This window comes from Myodes glareolus, chromosome X (genome assembly GCF_982192425.1).
Source record: "Myodes glareolus chromosome X, mMyoGla1.1, whole genome shotgun sequence".
Classification (NCBI taxonomy): domain Eukaryota; kingdom Metazoa; phylum Chordata; class Mammalia; order Rodentia; family Cricetidae; genus Myodes; species Myodes glareolus.
The window spans coordinates 83361219-83383105 of record NC_142053.1 but is presented as its reverse complement, the minus strand read 5'-3'; the positions used below and the strand labels follow the sequence as shown (position 1 = coordinate 83383105).

General features: G+C 39.7%; 1 protein-coding gene across 1 annotated transcript in view; it reads right to left on the bottom strand.

Annotated features, from left to right (window-relative positions):
* Positions 1-448: 448 nt before the first annotated feature.
* Positions 449-21887, bottom strand: part of Tex11 (testis expressed 11) — a 267891-nt gene continuing 246452 nt past the window's right edge. The window contains exons 27-29 of the mRNA XM_048417933.3: positions 21410-21530; positions 1511-1675; positions 449-867 (exon numbers count right to left, since the gene is read on the bottom strand). Coding sequence (XP_048273890.1) covers positions 712-867; positions 1511-1675; positions 21410-21530 — 442 coding nt within the window. The 3' untranslated portion in view covers positions 449-711. The remainder of the gene's footprint in view (positions 868-1510; positions 1676-21409; positions 21531-21887) is intronic.

Sequence of the window (21887 nt, the reverse complement as noted above, 5' to 3'; positions counted from 1 at the left end):
CTTTTTACCAATTAGACAAGCCAAAAAGAAAGGTGCGTTTGAAGAGTCACAGGATGTGATTCATTCTCATCTCCCACTCTCTGACCGGCGCTGACTGTGGAGCACAAGATAGGATATAATAGAGATGGGGTAACAAATTCTCATGGATTTGGAAAAAAGATTTCATGACTCTGATAAATCCAAGAGCCAGTGACCACTAAGGTCACTTCCAATGACGTCTGCGGTTTTGTATTACCTTTTAGTTTGGGGAGTTTGGGCACTTTGGGCAGGGGTAGCCACTCCATTTAATTTACATGAGGTATCGTGCTCTAGCATGGAATCTTCCAATATAACCCTTAGTAGTTAGGAACATCACTTTTCTCCTAGAAATTAGCTGATCACTGAGTGAAAGTCAAAATGTTTTTATTTGAGAAAATTTTATTTAACATAAAAATAGTGCTTAAGAGAACAAAAAGTTCAAGGGAACATATGGCAAAAACTGAACTACTCAACAGCTTATGAAGATACACCTTCAAGTTGCTCTGAGCCAGCCTGCTTATCCACTTTCTTTCAATTAGTATCACTCTTCACTGAAAGATAAACTCCTTAAAAAATAAATAACATTTTTATTTTATGTGCACGCACCATGTGCATGCCTGGTACCCTTGGGAATCAGAAAAGATACCACAGGGATCTGGTACCATCAGATACCTGGTACCCCTGGAACTGGAGTTACAGACGGTGGCGAGCTGTCGTGTGGGTGCTGGGAACTGAACCTGGGTCCTTGGGAGCATCAGTCAGTGCTCTTAACCGCTCAGCCATCTCTGCAGACCTTAGCTCCCACCTTTTATCTAATGCTTCCATGAGGTTGACATACAGAAGATTCACCTGAGAAAGAAGACAGAAAATAAACTTTGAGAAGAAAAGAATAATGAAGGAAAGTTTCCCAGACCCACAGTGAAGTCTGGTCTGAGTTGCCATTTGGGGAGTACACACAGTCCTCTCTTGAGAAAGAGGAATCCGAGGGCAGCAGGTCTGTTTAATTAAGAACAGACAGCTCTAGTAAGGGAGGAGGTATTCAAAACAGAAAATTTATTCTTATTTGGTAATAAGGCTTTTCCCTTACCAAACCTACCTTGGTTAGCTAATGGTCTAGACGCTTGAAACTGAGAATAATAATCCCTGGGGAAATTCCTGTTTGAGCAGCCATTGTCTGCACAGAGGTCAGCCCTGGCCCACATACATTGGCACCGGCAGTGATATATCTTTCCAGAGCTCACTCCTGGCAGTGCAGTCTTCCTGATCAGATTCTGTTCACTATCCCTATGTTTGCTCTTCCCCATCCTTCCCGGTTTTCACCCTAAGAAATTACTACCCTGTCTCCTACCTCATGAAATGATATGGAATCACTGAGCTCTTCAAAGATGAAGATTTCCCCCAGTCAAGCACGGTAAGATATGTGCTTATGGGAGCCTGCCATGACTTCTGTGCCCTCTAAGTCCTCCACCTACTGCAGGATTATCCCTCCTACCTTAGCTTCATAGTTTGTTTTGAGGGAGCCAAGGTGGCTAAGGAAATCCAGTGCCAGGCCAGCCCATCTTTTTGCAGATTCATACTTGTTCCTGCTGTACATCAATATTCCAGTATTCCAAGCCTTGATCATTAGCCAGAGAATCTCCTCTTCTGGGTAGCCCTCCTGAAATCAAGGGAGTGAGTGTTTCAAAGTTGTCACTGTCACTACTGATCATAACACTGTATCATGGCCAATTGCTCAGCTAGCCCTAAGGAAAGATGGCTCTTGGAGAGCAGGTGAGTACCTTGAAGGCATGGCAGCTGTGGAATGTGCCACAGTGAAGTCTTGTGGAGTGACACAAAAATGGAGAAAGGCAATGAGGCCTCTACCACTGAAAGAAAAAGAATCCAAGAGACCAATTCCTGCCCTTTCTGAAGCAGAAGAAAAATCTGCACCCGGCTTGACTCTCCTGTTGCTGCTGTCCTCACCTAATTATCTTCTCAATTCCCACATTTTCTTTGCTGCCACGGTCAAGAAACTGTTTTGTTGAGTCTCTTAATTCCCTTGACCACAATGAATTTCTGTTCTTGCAAAAGAAATATTAATCTTTAGTGTTAAGATAATCTACTAAGCTACGAACAAAGGGCCCATTTCTGAGATGGTACTAAAGCCTTATCAGTGGTTTTTAACTCCGCTAATCACAAAATTATATTTGATTCTTCATTGTATTTTGTAATAGTGAAAAGGATTAGTATAAGAAGAAACTTGCCCTGTCCTTGTAAAGGAGATGGAGAACAAAGACAGCACTCATGGCGAAGCCACATACCAAATATGTCTCAGGCCCCGGAGGGCAAAGATGTGACAGAAGACTTGGGAAGACGCTTCTTGAGTGGTAAGGGTGTTGTCTTGGCTTTTATGCACTATTGTTTTGTTTAAGACAGGGACCTTGCTATGTTGCCTAGTCTGCTCTTCAACTCCCGGGTTCCTGTGATTGTCCAGCTTCAGCTGCCACGTGCTGGAACTACAGACCCATGCCATCATACCCAGCTGTCCTTCAGTTGGATCGATAAAAACTACTACGTATAAGACAGTACTAGAAGGAGGCTGCTAAAGGGATAAGGCAAAGCTCTCATCTTACAGGACTCATGGCAGCTTTGGGGAAACAAGGCATCGGCATAGAAAGATGACTTCATGGATCTGAGAGTACAGCTCAGTGACAGAAAGCTTGTCAAGCGTGTGAGGCCCCGAATTTCACCCTTAATATCACAAGGGAAAATGGCTTCCCAAGGTGTGATTAAGGGTTTGTTGGAGTGGCGTGGACATGAGGCACAGTCCTGACACAGTAATAGAGACGAACACGGCAGCGCTTGCTCAGAGGCAGTCTAGTTTGCCGAAACATCTGCTTTGCAAATTTAGAGTTGTTTCTTTTCATTTCTATAGCAAGCTTTACATTTCTCTAATATAATTTATATCACATCATTTTTAAAAAATTACGTATTTATTTCTTCAGCCTGTTGAATTTTTTGTGGTATACTGATTTTTTTGTTTCATTTTTGTATCCTCAGAGTACAACACTATGCGTGGCATTCAACAGAGGTACAATACATTTGCTGAATTAATTAATGAATGAAGAAATGGTCCAATCCTCAGTCAAATGTGACTTTCTCAGTGAAGCTGACTTTGATCGTTTATAACTTCGTGCATAAACTTTTGTTCCTTGAAATTTTGTTCACAGCGAGACGGGGTGTCTTTAATGTAAAATGTATTTCGCTTTGTGCATTCACAGCCTGGCACAGTATCTGGTGCATAGTAAGGATGTGGTTACTTAAACTACATGAACGGAAAAGAGATCAAGAAAACAAACATGATCATAAGAGAGATATGAATAAGATCTAGATCTGTAATGATTATATGAAATGTCTAGACTAGGAAGACTCATAGTGAAAGAAAGTAGATTAATGGTTGCTAGAGGCTGGAGGAAGGAGGGTTAGGAGTGTCTGCTAATGAATACAGTTTTCTTTTAGGTTGATAAAATCTTTTAGAATTAGATAACGGTGATAATAGTTGTATAATTTTAAGACTATACTAAAACTCACTAAATTCTACATTTTAAAATAGTGAATTTTGTGATATCACAACACACACATATATGTATGTATGTATGTATGTAATATGTGTATATATTTAGCTTTTCAAGACTGGGTTTCTTTGTATAGCCTTTGCTGTCCTGGAACTCACTGTGTAGACCAGGCTAGCCTTGAACTCACAGAGTTCTACCTGCCTCTGCCTCCCAAGTGCTGGGATTAAAGGTGTGTGCCACACTGCCTAGCATGATATATTTCTGTAAAGATTTATTTATTCATGCATTTTATGTATATGAGTGTTCTGTCTTCATGCACACCAGAAGAAGGAATATGATCCCATTACAGATGGTTGTGAGCCACCATGTGGTTGCTGGACCTCTGGAAACGCAGTCAAGTGCTCTTAATCGTTGAACTATCTCTTCAGCCCCCATTTTGTGATATATTAAATCTTGATAAAGAATAAAAATATAGATGTACAGAGAAAGAGAAGGGGATTCATAGGAAAATTTAATAAACAAAGACTCAGATTGTATGCCAGTGAGTATTGCTAAGGGACACTACAAGTTGTTTGGTGTGAGCAGCTGATTTCAGTGGTAAAAAACAATGACATCTTGAATTTTGCATGCAAATGGATGGAAATAGAAAACACTATCCTGAGTGAGATAACCCAGACCCAAAAAGATGAATATGTTATGTACTCCCTCATTAGTGGACTCTAGCCATAAACAAAGGACATTGAGCCTATAGTTCACAAGCCTAGAGAAGCCAAATAACAAAGTGAACCCAAAGAAAAACATATATATCTCCTCCTGGAAATTGGAAGCAAATAAGATCTCCGGGCAAAAGTTGGAAGCGTGGGGGTGGGGGTAGGGGTGGGAGTGGGGATGGGGGCAGAGGAGAAGTGGAACAAGAAGGGAGAAGGGAAAGACTGGGGAGATCTTGGGAGAGTGGAAGGGTGGGGATGGAGGAAGGGCGGATATAGGAGCAGGGAAGAAGATATCTACATTAAGGGAGCCATTTTAGGGTTGGCAAGAGACTTGGCTCTAGAGGGGATCCCAGGATTTCCCCAGCTAGGTCCTTGGGCAGCAGAGAAGAGGGTGCCTGAACTGGCCTTGCCCCACTATCACACTGATGATTATCTCGAATATCACCCTAGAATCTTCGTCTGGTGACAGATGGAGATAGAGACAGAGACCCTCATCAGAGCAACGGACTGAGCTCCCAAGGTCCAGCTGAAGAGCAGGAGGGAGAATATGAGCAAGGAAGTCAGGACCGCGAGGGGTTGGTCCACCCACTGAGACAGTGTGCCTGATCTAATGGAAGCTCACCAAATCCAGCTGAACTGGGACTGAACGAGCGTGTGATCAAACTGGACTCTCTGAATGTGTCTGATAATGTGGGCTGACTGAGAAGCCATGGATAATGGCACTAGGACCTGTTTCTACTGCATGTACTGGCTTTTTGGGACCCTAGTCTATTTGGATGCACACCTTCCTAGGCCTGGATGGCAGGGGGAGGGCCTTGGACTTCCCACAGGGCAGGGTACCCTGTCCTCTCTACAGAGGGAGGGGAAAGGAGGAGGGGGAGTGGGGGAGCAGAAGGGGAAGGGAGGAGGGGAGGAAGTGTAAATTTTTGAATGGAAAAAAATAAAAAAAAGAAAGGGAAACAAGTTCGCAAATGCAGGATCAAATTTCTGAGCACTTCCTCAGAATAGTGTTGGCATGAGATAGTCTAATGTGATACTTCAGTGAAATACATTCATTTGGAATTCTGCACTCAATAGGCTACTCTCTTAAAGCATTAGGACACATATTAATTCATTGCAAGCTTAGGAAAGTTTTATAGTAAAAAATGTTGTGAGGCTGGAGAGATGGCTCAGCAGTTAAGAGTACTGGCTGCTCTTCCAGAGGACCCAGGTAAAATTCCCAGCACCCACACGGCAGTTCACAACTGTCTAACACCAGTTCTAGGGGATATGACATCTCATATAGATATACATGCAGGCAAAACACCAATGCATATTTAAAATATGTTGTAGCATGTAACTGTTAATATAAGGCATGTGAAACACTTACTGACACCATAAGGGCTGGAGTGTAAAGTGTTTCATGTTGTGGAATATTTGTTTAACTATGCAAAGATGTGCTGCATTTGTTTTATGTGTGTTGCTGTTTTACCTTGCCTGCCTAAGGCACCTGATTGGTCTAATAAAAAGTTGAACGGTCAATAGTGAGGGAGGAGGTATAGGTGGAACTTCCAGGCAGGGAGAGTAAGGAGGAGGAGGAATTTAAGCTTGAGGAAGAAAGAAAAGATGACAGGGGGGCAGACAACCAGACACAAAGGAAGCAGGAAAGTAAAACCTACAGAATGAAAGAAAGGTAAAAAGTCCCAGGAAAAACACAGATGACTAGAAACAGGTTAAGTTAAAAGAGCTAGTAGGACAAGCCTAAGCTAAGGCTGAGCATTTATAATTAATAATAGCTAATAATAAATTTCATGTCTTTATTTGGGAGCTGGTTGGTGACCCAAAGAAAATGCCAACTACAGCTTTGCATTATAGACCAGAGCTTAGACTAGCAAGCTACTCTTGGGAAGTCACTGAAATGTTTTGTGTCTTAGTGACTGTCCTCTGAGCCAAGAAACCACTATTTTAAGGAGTTCAACTACGTACCCCTTGCAAAAGATCATCCCAGCTGATCTGATTCAAGGTTTACAGCCTCTCATAGCTGCGCAGAGTAGGTCTGAGATTTGAACCTGAGTATACAGCTGTTTCCTTAGCTGTATACGGCTCTGCAATGCTTTATGTGGCCCGGGGGAGGAGTTAGAGAATATAGAGGCCAGAGAAGATTAGAACTAGGTGGGGGGACCCATCTCTATGGTTACAGGGAAGCTCTCATCCCTGCTTGGTAAAGCTTTTCAGGTTTGGCAGGTTGGGAGAGGTGTGCCCACACCCCTGAAAGTCAGCCCACACCTAAGCTCTGTAAATAAGCCCAATAAATTCACTGATTACCCAGAGTGAACTCTGACAGAATTGTGCCCGGGTTTGTGACTGGGACATTAGGAGGAAGGATAGATGCTGCTTTATGTCTCCTGCTGGGAAGGGATTTTAGCAACACTTCATGAAAAGGGAAATGATGAAATGAAGAGGGTTTTTTTCTCCTCTCTTTTCCCTCCCTCCCTCCCTCCCTCCCCCCCCCTCTCTCTCTCTCCCTCTCTCTCTCTTGCAATGTAGCTAAACTAGCCTAAGCCTGATGATCTTCTTGCCTCAGTCTCATGAGTGCTGGGATTATAGACATGAACCACCAGGCCCACCTGAAACTAGTTTTATCTGGTGCTGGGGATTAATCTCAGGGCATGCCAGGAAAGCAGTCTACCATTGGGTCACATCCTCCTCCCAAGACTTAAGAATTATTACCTATTTATTTGTGTGTGTATATGAGCATGGCACCCTACTTGGATAGAGATCAGATGATTTGCAGGAGTTGGTTCTCTCCTTCTACCATGTGGGTCTTGGGAACTGAAATAAGTTTGTCAGGATTAGCAGTAAGTGCCTTTACCCAGTGAGCTATTTTGGCAGCCCTATATTTCTTTTCAAGACAGGGTCCTTCATATGTAGCCGAGACTGGCCTTGAACTCATGACCCTGAGTGCTTGGATTACAGATATGCACCGCCATACTTGATTGGTTAGTTCTGTTTTATGCATGTGGGATTTAAGGTAATTTTGGAGATACTTTGTAGACAGCAGCAGACAATAATTAGAGCATGTCAATTCAATGAATAGAACACAGAATGCAGGGAAGAAAAGAGTAGAGAATGATGGAACTGTCCGTAGTTGGATGTAAGAGAAAAAAGACAAGTTTCTTGAGTTCTTTGTATATTTTGAGATCAGTCCTCTGTCCAATGTGGGGTTGGTGAAGACCTTTTCCCATTCTGCAGGCTGTCATTTTGTCTTGTTGACCATGTCCTTTGCCGAACAGAAGCTTCTCAGTTTCATGAAGTCCCATTTATTAACTATTGCTCTCAGTCTCTGTTGAAAGTTCTCTGTTTAGGTCTGTACTCCAATTTTTAAAATTAATTTATTCTTATTTTATGTACATTGATTTTTTTGCCTGCATGTATGTCTATGTGAGGGTGTCAGGTCTTGGAGTTACAGATAGTTGTTAGCTGCCATGTGGGTGCTTTGAATTGAACCCGGGTCCTCTGGAAGTGTAGTCGGTTTTCTTAAATGCTGAGACATCTCTCCAGCCCTGTACTCCATTTTTTATTGGATTATTTGTTCTTTTGGTGTTCAATTTCTTGAGTTCTTTGTATATTTTGGAGATCAGATCTCTGTCTGATGTGGGGTTAGTGAAGATCTTTTCCCATTCTGTAGGCTGTCGTTTTGTCTTGTTGACCGTGTCCTTTGCTTTACAGAAGCTTTTCAGTTTCAGGAGGTCCCATTTATAAATTGTTTCTCTCAGTGTCTGTGTTACTGGGGTTATATTTAACTGGTGCCAATGTGTTCAAGTGTACTTCCCACTTTCTCTTTTATAAGGTTCAGTGTGGCTGGCTTTATGTTGAGGTCTTTGATCCATTTGGACCTGAGTTTTGTACATGGTGATAGATATGGGTCTGTTTTCATTCTTATACGTGTTGATATCCAGTTATGCCAGCACCACTTGTTAAATATGCTTTCTTTTTCCATTTGATATTTTTTGCTTCTTTATCAAAGATCAGATGTTCGAAGGTATGTGGATTGATATCCGGGTCTTCTATTCGGTTCCATTGGCCCTCCTGTCTGTTCTTATGCCAATACCAGACTGTTTTCAGTACTGTAGCTCTGTAGTAGAATTTGATGTCAGGTATTGTGATGCCTCCAGAAGTTCTTTTGTTGTACAGGATTGTTTTGGCTATCCTGGGTTTTTGTTTTTCCCTACTAGGTGGGCACTCTATTAACTAGTAAATTCCTAACCCCATATAACAGTTTTAAGATTCATTCATTCTATAGCATGTATCAGTATGCCATTCTTTCTCTTGGTCAAATAATACTCTATTATATGGAAATATCACAATACTTATTTACAAATCATTTGCTAGGACATTTGAGTTATGTGCCTTTTTCCTGTATGAATGAATCTGCTTTGAGTATCTGTGTATGAGTTCCTATTTGTATACTGTTGTAGGAGGCTGCTTGCTTGTTCCTGGCTGCTTAGCCCTGAAATAACCACACAGAAACTGTATTAATTAAATCACTGCTTGGCCTATTAGCTCTAGCTTCTTATTGGCTAGCTGTTACATCTTAATTTAACTCATTTCTATTAATCTGTGTATTGCCACATGACTGTGGCTTACTGGCAAGGTTCCTGCTTGTCTGTCCCCAGCGGTGAATACATGGCGTCTCTACACTCTGCCTTCTTTCTCCCAGCATTCCATTTAGTTTTCCCAGCCTAGCTCTACTCTTTTGCCCTATCACAGACCAAGACAAGTTCTTTATTAATCAATGGTATCCACAGCATACAGAGGGGAACCCCACATCACCTCCCCTTTTCTGTTTAAATAAAAAGGAAGGTTTTAACTTTAACAGATAAAAATTACATATAACAAAATAGGTGTCATGCAAGAATTATAGTCCCACATCTAGTATACATGTTTTTATTTCTCTTGGGTATATACACAGGGATGGAATTTCTGGATCATATGGTAAATATATTAATCTTTGGAGGCACTTTCAGGCTATTCTTCCTTCTTCTTCCTTTTACCTTGTTGGGAACCAAATCCAGGACCTTGTACATTCTAGGCATGCACTGATCACCCTTCAGCTTCTGCACCACTTTGCTTTGTAATCACAGTCTTTGTTGAGAGCACTAATTATTTGCCAATAGTTGTTTTTTTTTCTGTCTTTTTGAGTACAGTCATCTTATTGGATGTAAAAGTGACAGATCACTTTATTTTTGTATTTGTATATCTGTGATAACTAATTATAGTGAACATCTTTTCATATGCTTGCTGGTCATATAGCTACCTTCTCTGGAAAAACAGCAACTCTTCCCTCACTGGAAAAATGTGGCTGTCCTTATCAAGTTGTACAATTTTTCTTATATATTCCAAATGCAAATCTCTTTTCTCCAACATTTACTCCCATGCCTTCAGCTATTTTTTTTTATTTCTTTAGTAGTGGTGTCTTTTATAGGAAAATGTTTAAATTTTTCTCAAAATGAATTGCTTATTTTTATTTCATTTCTTGATAGGGGATCTAAAATTCCATTTCCCAATACAAGATCACAAAAGATTTAGAATTCTGTTTTAGAGAAATTGAACCAGATGTGCTGATACATTCTGGCAATCATAGCAATTGGAACATAGATGCAGGAAGATTATGCATTCAAGATTATTCTCAGCTATACAATGAGTTTGAGGACAGCTACATGAAACCCTGTCTTAAAAAAGAGCAAAACAAAACAAAATTTTTGAGTTGGCAATGAATATGAATAAATGAAATAGTAAGCTATTTGTATGGAATTTCTGTGAGGTTGAACAACTGCCAAGATGGGTAGCAAAATCACATAAAAAAAAAAACAATGAAATTATCAAGGAGGGAAAATCAGCCTAGGAATTCCAGCCCATGACAACACTGGCTAATTAACAGATAGAAGACATAATTAGTTTCCTTTGGTTTGAGATAGGGTCTCTTTATGTATTTCAGGCTCTCTGGAACTCAAAATATAGACAGGCTCATCTCATATTGATAGTTTTCTTGCCTCAGCCTCTCAAGTGCTAGTGTTTAGATGTGTGCCATGCCTGGCCCTGGCTCTTAGACGAAGATTTTAAGTGAAAAGAAGCAGCAGGGGGTATTATGTAAACAGTACACAGCAGGGAGAGGAAGATGTGATGGTTGATAAACAAGACAATGTTGATTACTGTATGGGCAAGGGAACATCTTGTTTTTCATTTGGATGAGGCTCAGGATAAGGAACTGGGAAATACAAAAGCTACTAGAGACTTAGGGGGAAGAAAGTGATATATAAAGGTTGTGCTTTGGGAAGATATACTTGATAGGGATACATAGGAAAAACAAAAGAAAAAAGAGACAGAGAAACTAGGAATCAAACTACAGAAACAGAGGAGAAAACAAACTTTCAAAATCTGACTCAAAGATGCCTTTGTAGAAACCTCAATTCCAATGCTAGAAAAATATGAGGATAGGAAGAAATAAGATTTAGATGAATGGAAACCCAAGGACCATTGTGTTGTGAAGAAAGAATTCTAGTTTCAATTCTTGGCTTTTCCATTACATATTTGCATGCCTTATATAAGTTATTTAACCTTTCAATGCCTCAATTGACAAAATAATGAACTCAACTTAGTATAGTTATGCACACCAATAATCCCAGCACTCAGGGAGCTGATGCAGGATGATCGTGAACTTAACACCAAATTGAAATACATACTGAGACTCTATACGAAAAAATTAGAAAGACATTTAATTTGGTAACCCCAAGGACTATTAATTCTCCAGGTCAGAGAATGAAAATTTATATGATTTTTAGATCCCAATGGTGTTACCTAAACTGGTGGATGATCATAAGAGAGAAGACACTATTGCTAAGTAAGTTTCTCAGATGCTAATGTGCATAAAGAAATATTCTTAAAATTTAGATTTTTGCTTCTCCAAGCCTACATCCATCTCCTCAGCACTCAGCCTCTTGGTGAAAACCCAGAGGTCTAATTATTTCCTGCCACCCCCTTTATTTTTTCCTTCTAGTACATCTATTCCTTTGTGACTTCTGCCAACCCGCAGAATCTCTCTCTAACAGGGACCCACAGTGGCTGTGCTAGACTGAGACTCACGGATTCCACAGCTAGCACATTTGACTAAGACCCAGAGTGGACAATAGCAACTAAAATATGGAACACCCACTCAATGATGAAACGAGATACACACACCAAGAAGCACATCAAATGTTGTAACTCCAGATGTCGAGATCCAAGTACAAAACCATAAACAAGAAAATATGCCTCCTCCAGGATGCCAAACAAAAGCCTCAGAGATAAGCCTCACCAATAGATTAAAAAACATGGAAGAGAGAATTTCAGGTCTTGAATACAGGTAGAAGAAATGGATAGTTCAGTCAAAGAAAATGTTAAATATAAAAATATCCAAGTACAAGGCATCCAGGAAATCTGGGTCATTATGAAAAGACCAAGCTTTTTAATAATAAAGAACAAGGGAAAAAGCCCAAGTGAGAGGCACAGAAAATATTTTTAACAAAATCATAGAAAAACATTTCCAAAACCTAAGGAAAGAGATTCATATCAAGGTTCAAAGGGCATCCAGAACACCAAATAGATGAAAAAAAACTCCTCATGATACATAACAATCAAAATACTAAATGTATAGAACAAAGAACAGATATTAAAAGTCACAAGGGAAAAAGACTCACATATAAAGGGAGAGGCCCATTAGAATAACACATGATTTTTCAGTGCAGACCCTGAAAACCAGAAGGGCTATGATGGATATTCTTCCAGCTCTGAGAGATCACAGATTTCAGCCCAGAATACTATACCCAAGCAAAACTATCAATTACAATTAACAGAGAATGGAAAACATCCCATGGTTAAAACAAATTTAAGCAATTTCTGTCTACCAATCCAGATCTACATAAATCATTAGAATGAAACCTTAAATTTGAAGAGAAGGTTAACTACACCCAAGAGGACATTAGGAATAAATAATCCCAGCAGAGTTAATCAAAAGATGGCAAGAAACCTATACCAAAATAATAGGACTCAATAAATACTGTTCATTAATAACTCTCAATATTACTGATCTCAATTCCCCAATAAAAAGACAGACTGAATTAAAAATAGAATCCAGGCCTGAAGCAATGACCTCCACAGGAGCAGGTACAAGGGAGCCACCCCTAAAGGAACAGGCCCGAGCCAGAGACCTCTGTAGGACTGGGCCCAAGCCAGGGACCTCTGCTGGAGCAGGCCCAAGGCATTGACCTCAGCAGAAGCAGCCCCAAGCAAGCAACCTCTGTGGGAGCAGGCCCAAATGACCCCTGGTATTGCAGAGCGACCCTTGGGAGTCCTGAGAGACCTCCAGGAACACTGAGTGACCTCCAGGGTGACTGGAACCATGGTCCTGACTGCACCACGAGGAGCAGTCATCTGAGCCTTGGACCCATTGTTCTCTTGGAACCATTGGGAAGATTGATCACCAGAGATACAGCCCCAACTACACCAATCAGAGGAGACAATGGGTAGACAAGGTAAGAACACACTCAGCACCACAAAGAGTAACAACACACCAATAAAAACTAGTGGTCCTACAACAGCAAGTCTTGAACAACCAAATATAGATGAAATATAAGAAGAAAATGACCTAAAAATAACTTTAGAAGAATATTTGAGGCCCTTAAAGAGGAAATGAAAAAATTCCCTCAAAGAAATGGATGAAAAGACAAACAAAAAATTGGAAGAAATCAACAAATCCCTTAAAGAAAACCAAGAAAAAGCAATCAAAGAGATGAAAGAAACTATTTAAGATTGGCAGAACAGGACTGAGTCAGCAACCTGGGCCAGAGCAGACCTGAGACAGGAAACTCCACCAGAACAAGTACAGGGGAGCAACCGCCGAGCGAGTGAGCCAGAGCCAGAGACCACTGAGGGTCCAGATGTGAATCTTGGACCTTCAAGGGATAGACCTAATCCAGGACCCCTGTAGGTCTGGGCATGAGTCTAGGACCTCCGAGGAACTAGGCCTGAGCCAGGACCTCTGTGGATCTGGGCGTTGGTCTGGGACATCAAAGGAAATAGCCAGAAACCTGAAACATCTGCAGGTCCGAGCATGAGTCTGGGACCTCTGAGGGAGTAAGCCTGAGCCAGGTCCTCTGCGGGTCTGGGAGCACCCAAACTTGGGAAATCTGAGGGAGTAGACTGGAGCCAGGATCCTTTACAAGACAAAACCCAAGCCAGGGACCTCTGCAGGAACAGATCCAGGTCTGAGATGACAACCTAGGCTAGAGCAGGCCCGAGACAAAAAACTCCAAGGGAGTGGAGCAGAGCCTGGTAGTGCTGAGCGACCTCCAGGAATATGGAGGGACCAAAGGGGTAACTAGAACCATGGCATTGACTGTACCATGAGGAACAACCATCTGAGCCTTGGATTCACTGGCACCTGGAAGATTAAACAGAATCACAGACAGCCCCAAGTACACCTATTAGAGGAAAAGATGAGTAGAAAAGATAAGAACACACACAACACCACAAAGAGCAACACAAAACCAGTAAAACCTAAACACCCTACAACAGCAAGATCTGAACAACCAAACATGGATGAAGCAGAAGAAAATAACCTAAAAATAACTTCAAGAGAATGTTTGAAACTCTTAAAGAGGAAATGCAAAATTCCCTCAAAGAAATGGAGGAAAAGACAAACAAAAAATTGGAAGAAATCAGCAAATCCCTTAAAGAAAACCACAAAAAACAATCAAACATATGAAAGAAACTATTCAAGACTTGAAAACTGAAATAGAGACAGTAAAGAAAACATAGGCCAAGGGAATTATAGGAACAGAAATATGAGAAAACGATCAAGAACTACAAACACAAGCATGAACAGCAGAATACAAGAGATGTAACAGAGAATCTCAAGTACTGAACATACAATAGAGGAAATAGACTCGTCAGTCAAAGAAAACATTAACAAACCTTAATCCAAAATATCCAGGAAGTATGGAACACCATGAAAAGGCCAAACCTAAGAACAATAGCTGTAGAAGAAGGAGAAGTTCAACTCAAAAGAACAGAAAATATATTTAACAAAATCATAGAAAAAAACTTTCCCAACCTAAAGAAATATATGCATATGAAGATACAAGAAGCTTGCAGAACACCAAATAGACTGGATCAAAACCAAAGTCCCCTTGCCAAATAATAATCAAAACACTAAACATACAGAATAAAGGAAAGACTATTAAGAGCTGCAAAAGATAAATGCCAAGTAACATACAAAGACAGACCTATCAGAATTACACCTGACTTCTCAATGGAAACAATGAAAGCCAGAAGATCCTGGTCAAGCATTATCCAGACAATAAGAGACCACGGATGCCAGCCCAGACTACTATACCCAGCAAAACTTTCACTTACCATAGATGGACAGAGTAAGATATTCCATGACAGAATCAGATTTAACTAATACCAAGTCATAAACCCATCCCTACACAAAAGAACTAGAAGGAAAACTCCAACCCAAGGAAGTCAGCTATATCCAAAAAACCACAGACAATAGATGATTTCACAGCAGCAAATCCCAAAGAAGTGAAAAACACAGACGATAACATCACCAACAGTGAAAACTAAAATAACAGGAGCTGGAAATCACTGGTCATTAATATCTGTTAATATAAATGGACTCAACTCACCTATAAAAAGTCACAGGCTAACAGATTGAATATGAAAACAGAATCCATCCTCCTGCTGCATACAAGAAACACACCTCAACCTCAAAGACAGACATCGTCTCAGAGTAAAGGGTTGGGCAAAATATTTTCCAATCAAATGGACCTAAGAAACAAGTGGGTATAGCTATCCTAATATCTAACAAAATAGACTTCAGACTAAAATCTATCAAAAGAGACAAAGAAGGACATTTCATATTAGTCACAGGAAAAATCCATCAAGAGGATATCTCAATACTGAACATCTATGCCCCAAATACAAGGGTACCCTCATATGTAAAAGAAACACGTCTAAAGCTTTAATCACACATTAAACACCACACACTAATAGTGGGAGACTTCAACACCCCACTCTCACCATTGGTCAGGCCTATAAGACAGAAAATTAACAGAGAAATAAGGGAACTAACAAGTTATAACTCAAATGGACTTAACAGACATCTATAGAACATTCTATCCAAACATAAAAGAATATACTTTCTTCTCAGCACCTCATGGAATCTTCTTAAAAACTGACCACATGCCAGTGTTGTACTAGATATTCTAAGAAATTCATTCTGAATTAAAGGGGGATTGTTTTAACTGAAAAAAAAAAACTGACCACATACTAGGCAACAAAGCAAACCTCAACAGATGCAAAAAACTGGAATAACCCCATGTATCTTATCAGATCACCATGGCTTAAAACTAGAATTCAACAGCAACCCTAATTCCAGAAAGTCCACAAACACATGGAAATTAAACAATGCTCACCGGAATCATCAATGAGTTAAAGAAGAAATAAAGGGAGAAATTAAAAAGTTCCTAAAATTCAATGAAAATGACCACACAACCTACTCAAATTTATAGGACACAATGAAAGCAGTGTCCAATATTTTCCATATTTTCAATTGGAAAATATTTAAGAGGAAAGTTCATAGCACTAAATGCCTACATAAAGAAGCTGGAAAAATCCCACACTAGTGAGTTAACAGAACATTTGAAAACTCTAGAACCAAAAGAAGCAAACTCACCCAAGAGAACTAGATAGCAGGAAATAATCAAAATGAGAGCTGAATTCAACAAAATCGAAACAAAGAAAACAATGCAAAGAATCAATGAGACAAAGAGTTGGTTCTTTGAGAAAATCAACAAAATAGACAAACCTTTATCCAAAGTAACCAAAAGGCAGAAAGAGAATATCCAAATTAACAAAATCAGAAACGAAAAGGGGTACAAAACAACAGACATGAAAGAAATACAGAGAGTCATTAGGTCATATTTCCAAAACCTGTACTCCACAAAATTGGAAAACCTAAAGGAAATGGACAATTTCTGAATAAATATCTCCTGGGTAAATTGGGAGCATGGGAACCATGGGAGAGGGCAGAAGGGGAGGGGATAGGAATGGAGGGGAGCAGAGAAAAATGCATAGCTCAATAAAATTCAATAAAAAAACGAAACAAACAGGACCTCATGAAGCTAACAGCTTCTGTACAGCAAAGGACATCACCATTCTAGCAATTAGAAGCCTACAGAACGGAAAAAAACTTTATCAATTATATAACTGATAGAGAGTTAGTATCCAGAATATATAAAGAATATGTATGTTTCATTCAGAATATCCAGAGGTCAAGTGGCTAGTATGGCCCCAGAGGAGAGGGGGGGAATCTTCTAAGGGAAGGAAAAGAAAATATAGCATTATAGAGAGATAAAGTAGACTAGAAGTATTAAATGAGGCGGGGAACTGGAAAGCAGAGTAAAGGAAGAAATAAGGGGAGGGAAACTAACACTAAAGGCCTTTTTGAAAAGTATAAGGAAATCTATTACTGTAGTCATTTCCTAAAATGTATACATATATAAAGGAATTTAAATGGAGTCACCATATAATGAGGTAGACAAGGTCTCAACTAGACATCTTATGCTACTAATTAAAACCTTCAGTGCTAGGAATGGGTTACATGTTGTTGATTCATTGGCCAAAGAGGCCTTATAGACCTCTACAAACATCATAGGCTATTGTCAAGGCTACTGGCTACTTCTCCACAATCTGAAGACACCATTTACTTATGTCATTGAACATAAGAGAAATCAAATGCTTCATCCCTACTGACCAATATCCATATGCTGGAAGGTGCTCTGCAAGCTACTGAAGGAGGGAAGCTATTATCAGTGTCACCCACATACAAAGCCTTTGGCCTACCATATTCACCTGCCTGCATCATATGCAGGTGAAATAGCACAGGTGTGATGGCAGTAGCCAATTACTTTTATTGAATTTAAGGCCCACTCCATGAGATGGAATCCACACCTCACATTAAAGTGACCAACCGCAGACTAGGTCGGTCACAGGTTCTAGGGAAAAACTTACTGTTGTAGGATCCCTGGGTTTTCTTTTGCTTTACATATCCCCAGACTAGATACTAGAGACCACAATCAGATGCAAACAAAAACAATATGTTCTCTCTAGTAAAGAGACCCACAGTAACAAGGAGTCCTCTGCCTCAAGCATCAACAGAGGCCAAGTGGAAAAAAATTATGTTTAAGTGTGTGTGTATGTGTAACACTTGTGTGCATGTGTGTGAGTGCTGGTGCCAGGCTCTTATTTGGAAGCACCAGGGTCAAGCTTCCTCCCCTGCACTGTGGTGCTAGAAAAAGCCAGCTAAAACAGAAGGCTAAATGAGATGCAAGGTCTCAACATGACATAAAGTGTCTGTATTTCAGTAAAAAAAGTTCACTAAACTATGAACTCAGAATATCTTCCACTGAATAACAAAAAAAGACAACCACTTAATATTTCTGAGATGACCAAAATGTTACAATATGTGCTAAAGATTTTTTCGTTGGCTTTAAAAATAGTAGTAAACTACAGCACAGTTTCCTACCTGAGCACTTTTAAGTGTACAGTTCACATTCACATTGCTGGGCTATTATCACCACTACCCCCACCTACAGAACTGCTTCAGCCTTAAAAACTCAAATTCCCTGGGCCCCGTCCCTAGCAACCATCACCACTCTATTTTTTATATTTATCAATTTTACCACTCTTGGTACTTCACGTAAGTGGAGTCATAAAGATTTATCCTATTGTGACACATAATAACTTGATGAACCTCCAGAGAATTATGATGAGTCGAAAAAGCCAATTTCAGAAGGTTATATATTATACTATTCTAAAGCTTAGTGCGTGTGTGTGTGTGTGTGTGTGTGTGTGTGTGTGTGTGTGTGTGTGTGTGACTCCATCTAGATAACAGTCTTGGAATGACAAAGTTATAGAATATAGAAATTGGCACTCTGCTAGTAGTTGGTTATTTTTAAAGCTGGGACTGAGAGAAGTGGGAGGCATAAAAGGGCAACACGAAGGATATCTGTGCTGGTGGAGATGTTCTCTGTGTTGCTTGAAATAATGCCAACATTTTGGTTGTGATTTTGTTTTTTCTTTCTTAGGTTTTGAGGCAGGTATATATGTAACACAGATTGGACTCAAACTCTCTATGTAGTAGAATATGGCCTTCAGCTCCTAACTTTCATGCCTCCAAGTCCTGTGTGCTGGGATTATAAGTGTGTGTCACCATACCTGGCTTTTGCTAATGATGTTGTGCTGCTGTTTTGTAAGGTATTATCATTTGGGGAAAGCTGCGTAAAGAGTATACAAGATTGTTATGTTATTTCTTAAGTATAATCATTTCAAAATAAAAATTTAGTTAAGAAGGAGTCTAAACAACTTAATTCTTTAAAAAGAATCCAGATTATGAACCTATTATTAGAGTACATAGGAATGCCTACTTATCTTGTGATTCCCCTCCCCACTGGGCTTTTTCATTGCCACTAGCTCTGAATAGAAACCCAAACTTCTCATATGACCCGAGATTTCCTAGCAAAAACTGGTAAAGATGTATGTTCTTGTAGAATGAGTCCATTAATTAGTGGCAATTTGACTGAATGTTTATATAGCCTCCCAAGTCACATGTTAAAGTCCTAACCTTCAAAGTGCCAATATTAGGAGTTTGAATCATCAAGAAGTGATTAGATAATAATGGCAGTCTTCAGAAATAGGGTTAGTGTAAGTATAAAAGATCCTAGAGCAATACCTTGTCCTTTTTGCCGTCTGTGGTTACAGTAAGATCAATGAGAGATCAGGCTCTTACAGAGACTGCATTAGGCCTTAATCTCAGGGATTTCTCAGCCCCTAAAGTTGAGGAAAGTAAATTTCTATTTAAAAATATTTCTTTATTATTAATATATATGTATATGTGTGTGTGTGTGTGTATGTGTGCGCGCGCGCACACATGTGTATTGAGATGGGGCACATGTATACCACAGCATGCATATGGAGGTTAGAGGACAACTCTCAGGAATTGGCTCTCTTCTTCTATCTTAAGTTCTCAGTATCAAACTCAGGTCGTCATGTTTATGTGGCAAGAACTTTTACTCATCGAGCCATCTTGCTAGCCTAAATTAAAATGCACCCATCTTGCTAGCCTAAATTAAAATGCACCCAGTCTATGATATTTCACTATACCAGTCCAAACTAAGACATAGCATCCAAAGACCTGGGTTCTAGCTCTGACTCCCATTAGTTAACTACAAATGATTTTTATCTAATTAGTGCCTTGATTTTTGAATTTAAAAAATGTCTTCAATTGTAAACCCAAGATAAATAGTAGTGGCACTGCCTATAGAATCGCTGTGGAGGAATCATGAGATAGTGGATGTAAAAGTAAAGCATGGCCAGACAGTGGTGGTGCATGCCTTTAATCCCAGCACTTGGGAGGCAGGGCCAGGCAGATCTCAGTGAGTCTGAGGTCAGTCAGGTCTACCAAGGAAGTTCCACGACAGCCAGGACTGTTACACAGAAATATTCTATCCTGAAAAGGCAAGAAAAAAATGCAAACTGTAAAGCATGATGTATTAAGCAGAGGTTTTATATTTGTGTAATAGGCATTTTGCCAATGTATGGTGGTAGCTGATAAAAGTTATCAGCTTAATAAATAAATGAAAAATGATAAATGGAGACTTTTTCCCAAGTATTTGAAACAAAGCAGATATATAGCACATTCAATCAAAAAGAAAAAGGCAATATATACAGGATAAAGAGCTAATAGAGTCACTAAATTACTCTCTGTATAAAAAGCTAAGCATATGGTCATGTTCCAGGGTATGGGCAATAACGGACAGGAAGCACATCAGAAAAGTAGGAAACACCAGGCTCTCTAAGAGATGAGAGACAGGGATTGGAACTGTAGTGTGATGGAATAGAGGTGGTAAAACCAAGTTCCTCAGAGCAGCTGTGGAAGAAATCTCTCATGGAACCATGCAGATTGATAAATAGTCAATATGGAGTTACAGTAAGTCTACTTTATATAGAAAACATAGCTGAAGGTCTAGATGAAGTTCCTGTCTTAGAAGATGATTTTTTTCCTCTTACTAGAGGGTTGCAAAAGAAAAGAAATCCAAATTGTTCAGTGCTGAAGTTTTTTCATCTTTAAATTCAGATAGGTCAGAATTTAATTGTTCCAGGAGAATTAGAGGTTCCTTTAGTCACTGATAGTTTGCTCTAGGTTGACATCCTACTATATTACATTATGATTTGCAGATACTGGCATATAAACTCCTTTGAGGTTCTTCTATGCTATCACATTACCAATATTTCATTCTTAGTTTTAGCTTGAAATTTTAACATGAAAGTAGATTTTCTTTTTTCCCTTTTTATTTTTCTCCCATACAATATATCCCAACCAAAATCTCTCCTCTTTTTGCCTCTACCTTCCCTCTCCCCCAGACCCATTGCTTCTCTGTTTCCCTTCAGGAAAGAGCAGGCCTTCCAGGGATATCCACTAAACCCAGCATAACAGTATACAATAAGACCTGCCACAAACCCTCATATTAGGGCTGGATGAGGCAACCCAGTAGGAGGAAAGGGGTCCCATGAGCAGGCTAAAAATAAACAAATGGGCAATCCTGCCTCCCTAAATCCTCAGACTGAGACTGAGGGTGAGACCTGTCTCCTCCTGTCTTATATTCCTCTCTAGTACTGGGATTAAAGGTGTGCACCACTACTGCCCGGCCTCTATGGCTAACTAGTGTGGCTACTGGGATTATAGATGTATGCAGCCTGTATGGCTGACTAGTGTGGCTGCTTTGTACTTATCTTTAGGCAAGCTTTATTTATTAAAACACAAATAACATACCACTATAAAAACCTATTCCTTAGTAAACTTATGCTAGAAAATTACTAAAATAAACTATTTATATTTCATAAACACTTTGTAGTACATATCTTCCTTGTAATGTGAATTTACCACAAAACTCACATCAGAAAGTATCATTCTTTATGAATTCTATTATACAAGACACATTGGTTCCTTAAAATCAGCTCAAAGTTTAATATTGCTCTTTGACTTACAGTTTGGCTAATGAGGCTCAGAGCGTTTTTTAAATGGTCCCAAATCTCTCTCAGAGAATACAGAACTATACTTGATGCTGCATCTGACACCAAGAGGTCAATCAAGTTGTGCATGCATTCACTGAAAAACAAAAAGAGAAAAGTCATCCCATAAGGAATGAAATCAATGGTCCTGTGGCTAAGAATTCAAATTTGAGTCTCATCTACACCAAGAGCTCCATAGCATTCCTGCTTTCCTCCATTTTCTTCTGCTTCTAACCTGGAAGACAGATTTCTGGAGGTATAAAGGAGGTCAACCGTCCTTCCTTTGATCATGACTGTGGTTGTCTTTTTAGATAACCTTGCATTTCCTTCATGGAGGAATTGTTTAACTGTGTGTGTGTGTGTGTGTGTGTGTGTGTGTGTGTGTGTGTGTGTACATATGCGCCCACTTATAAGGAGGTGAGGGGACAATTTTCTAGAGATGGTTCTTTCTTTC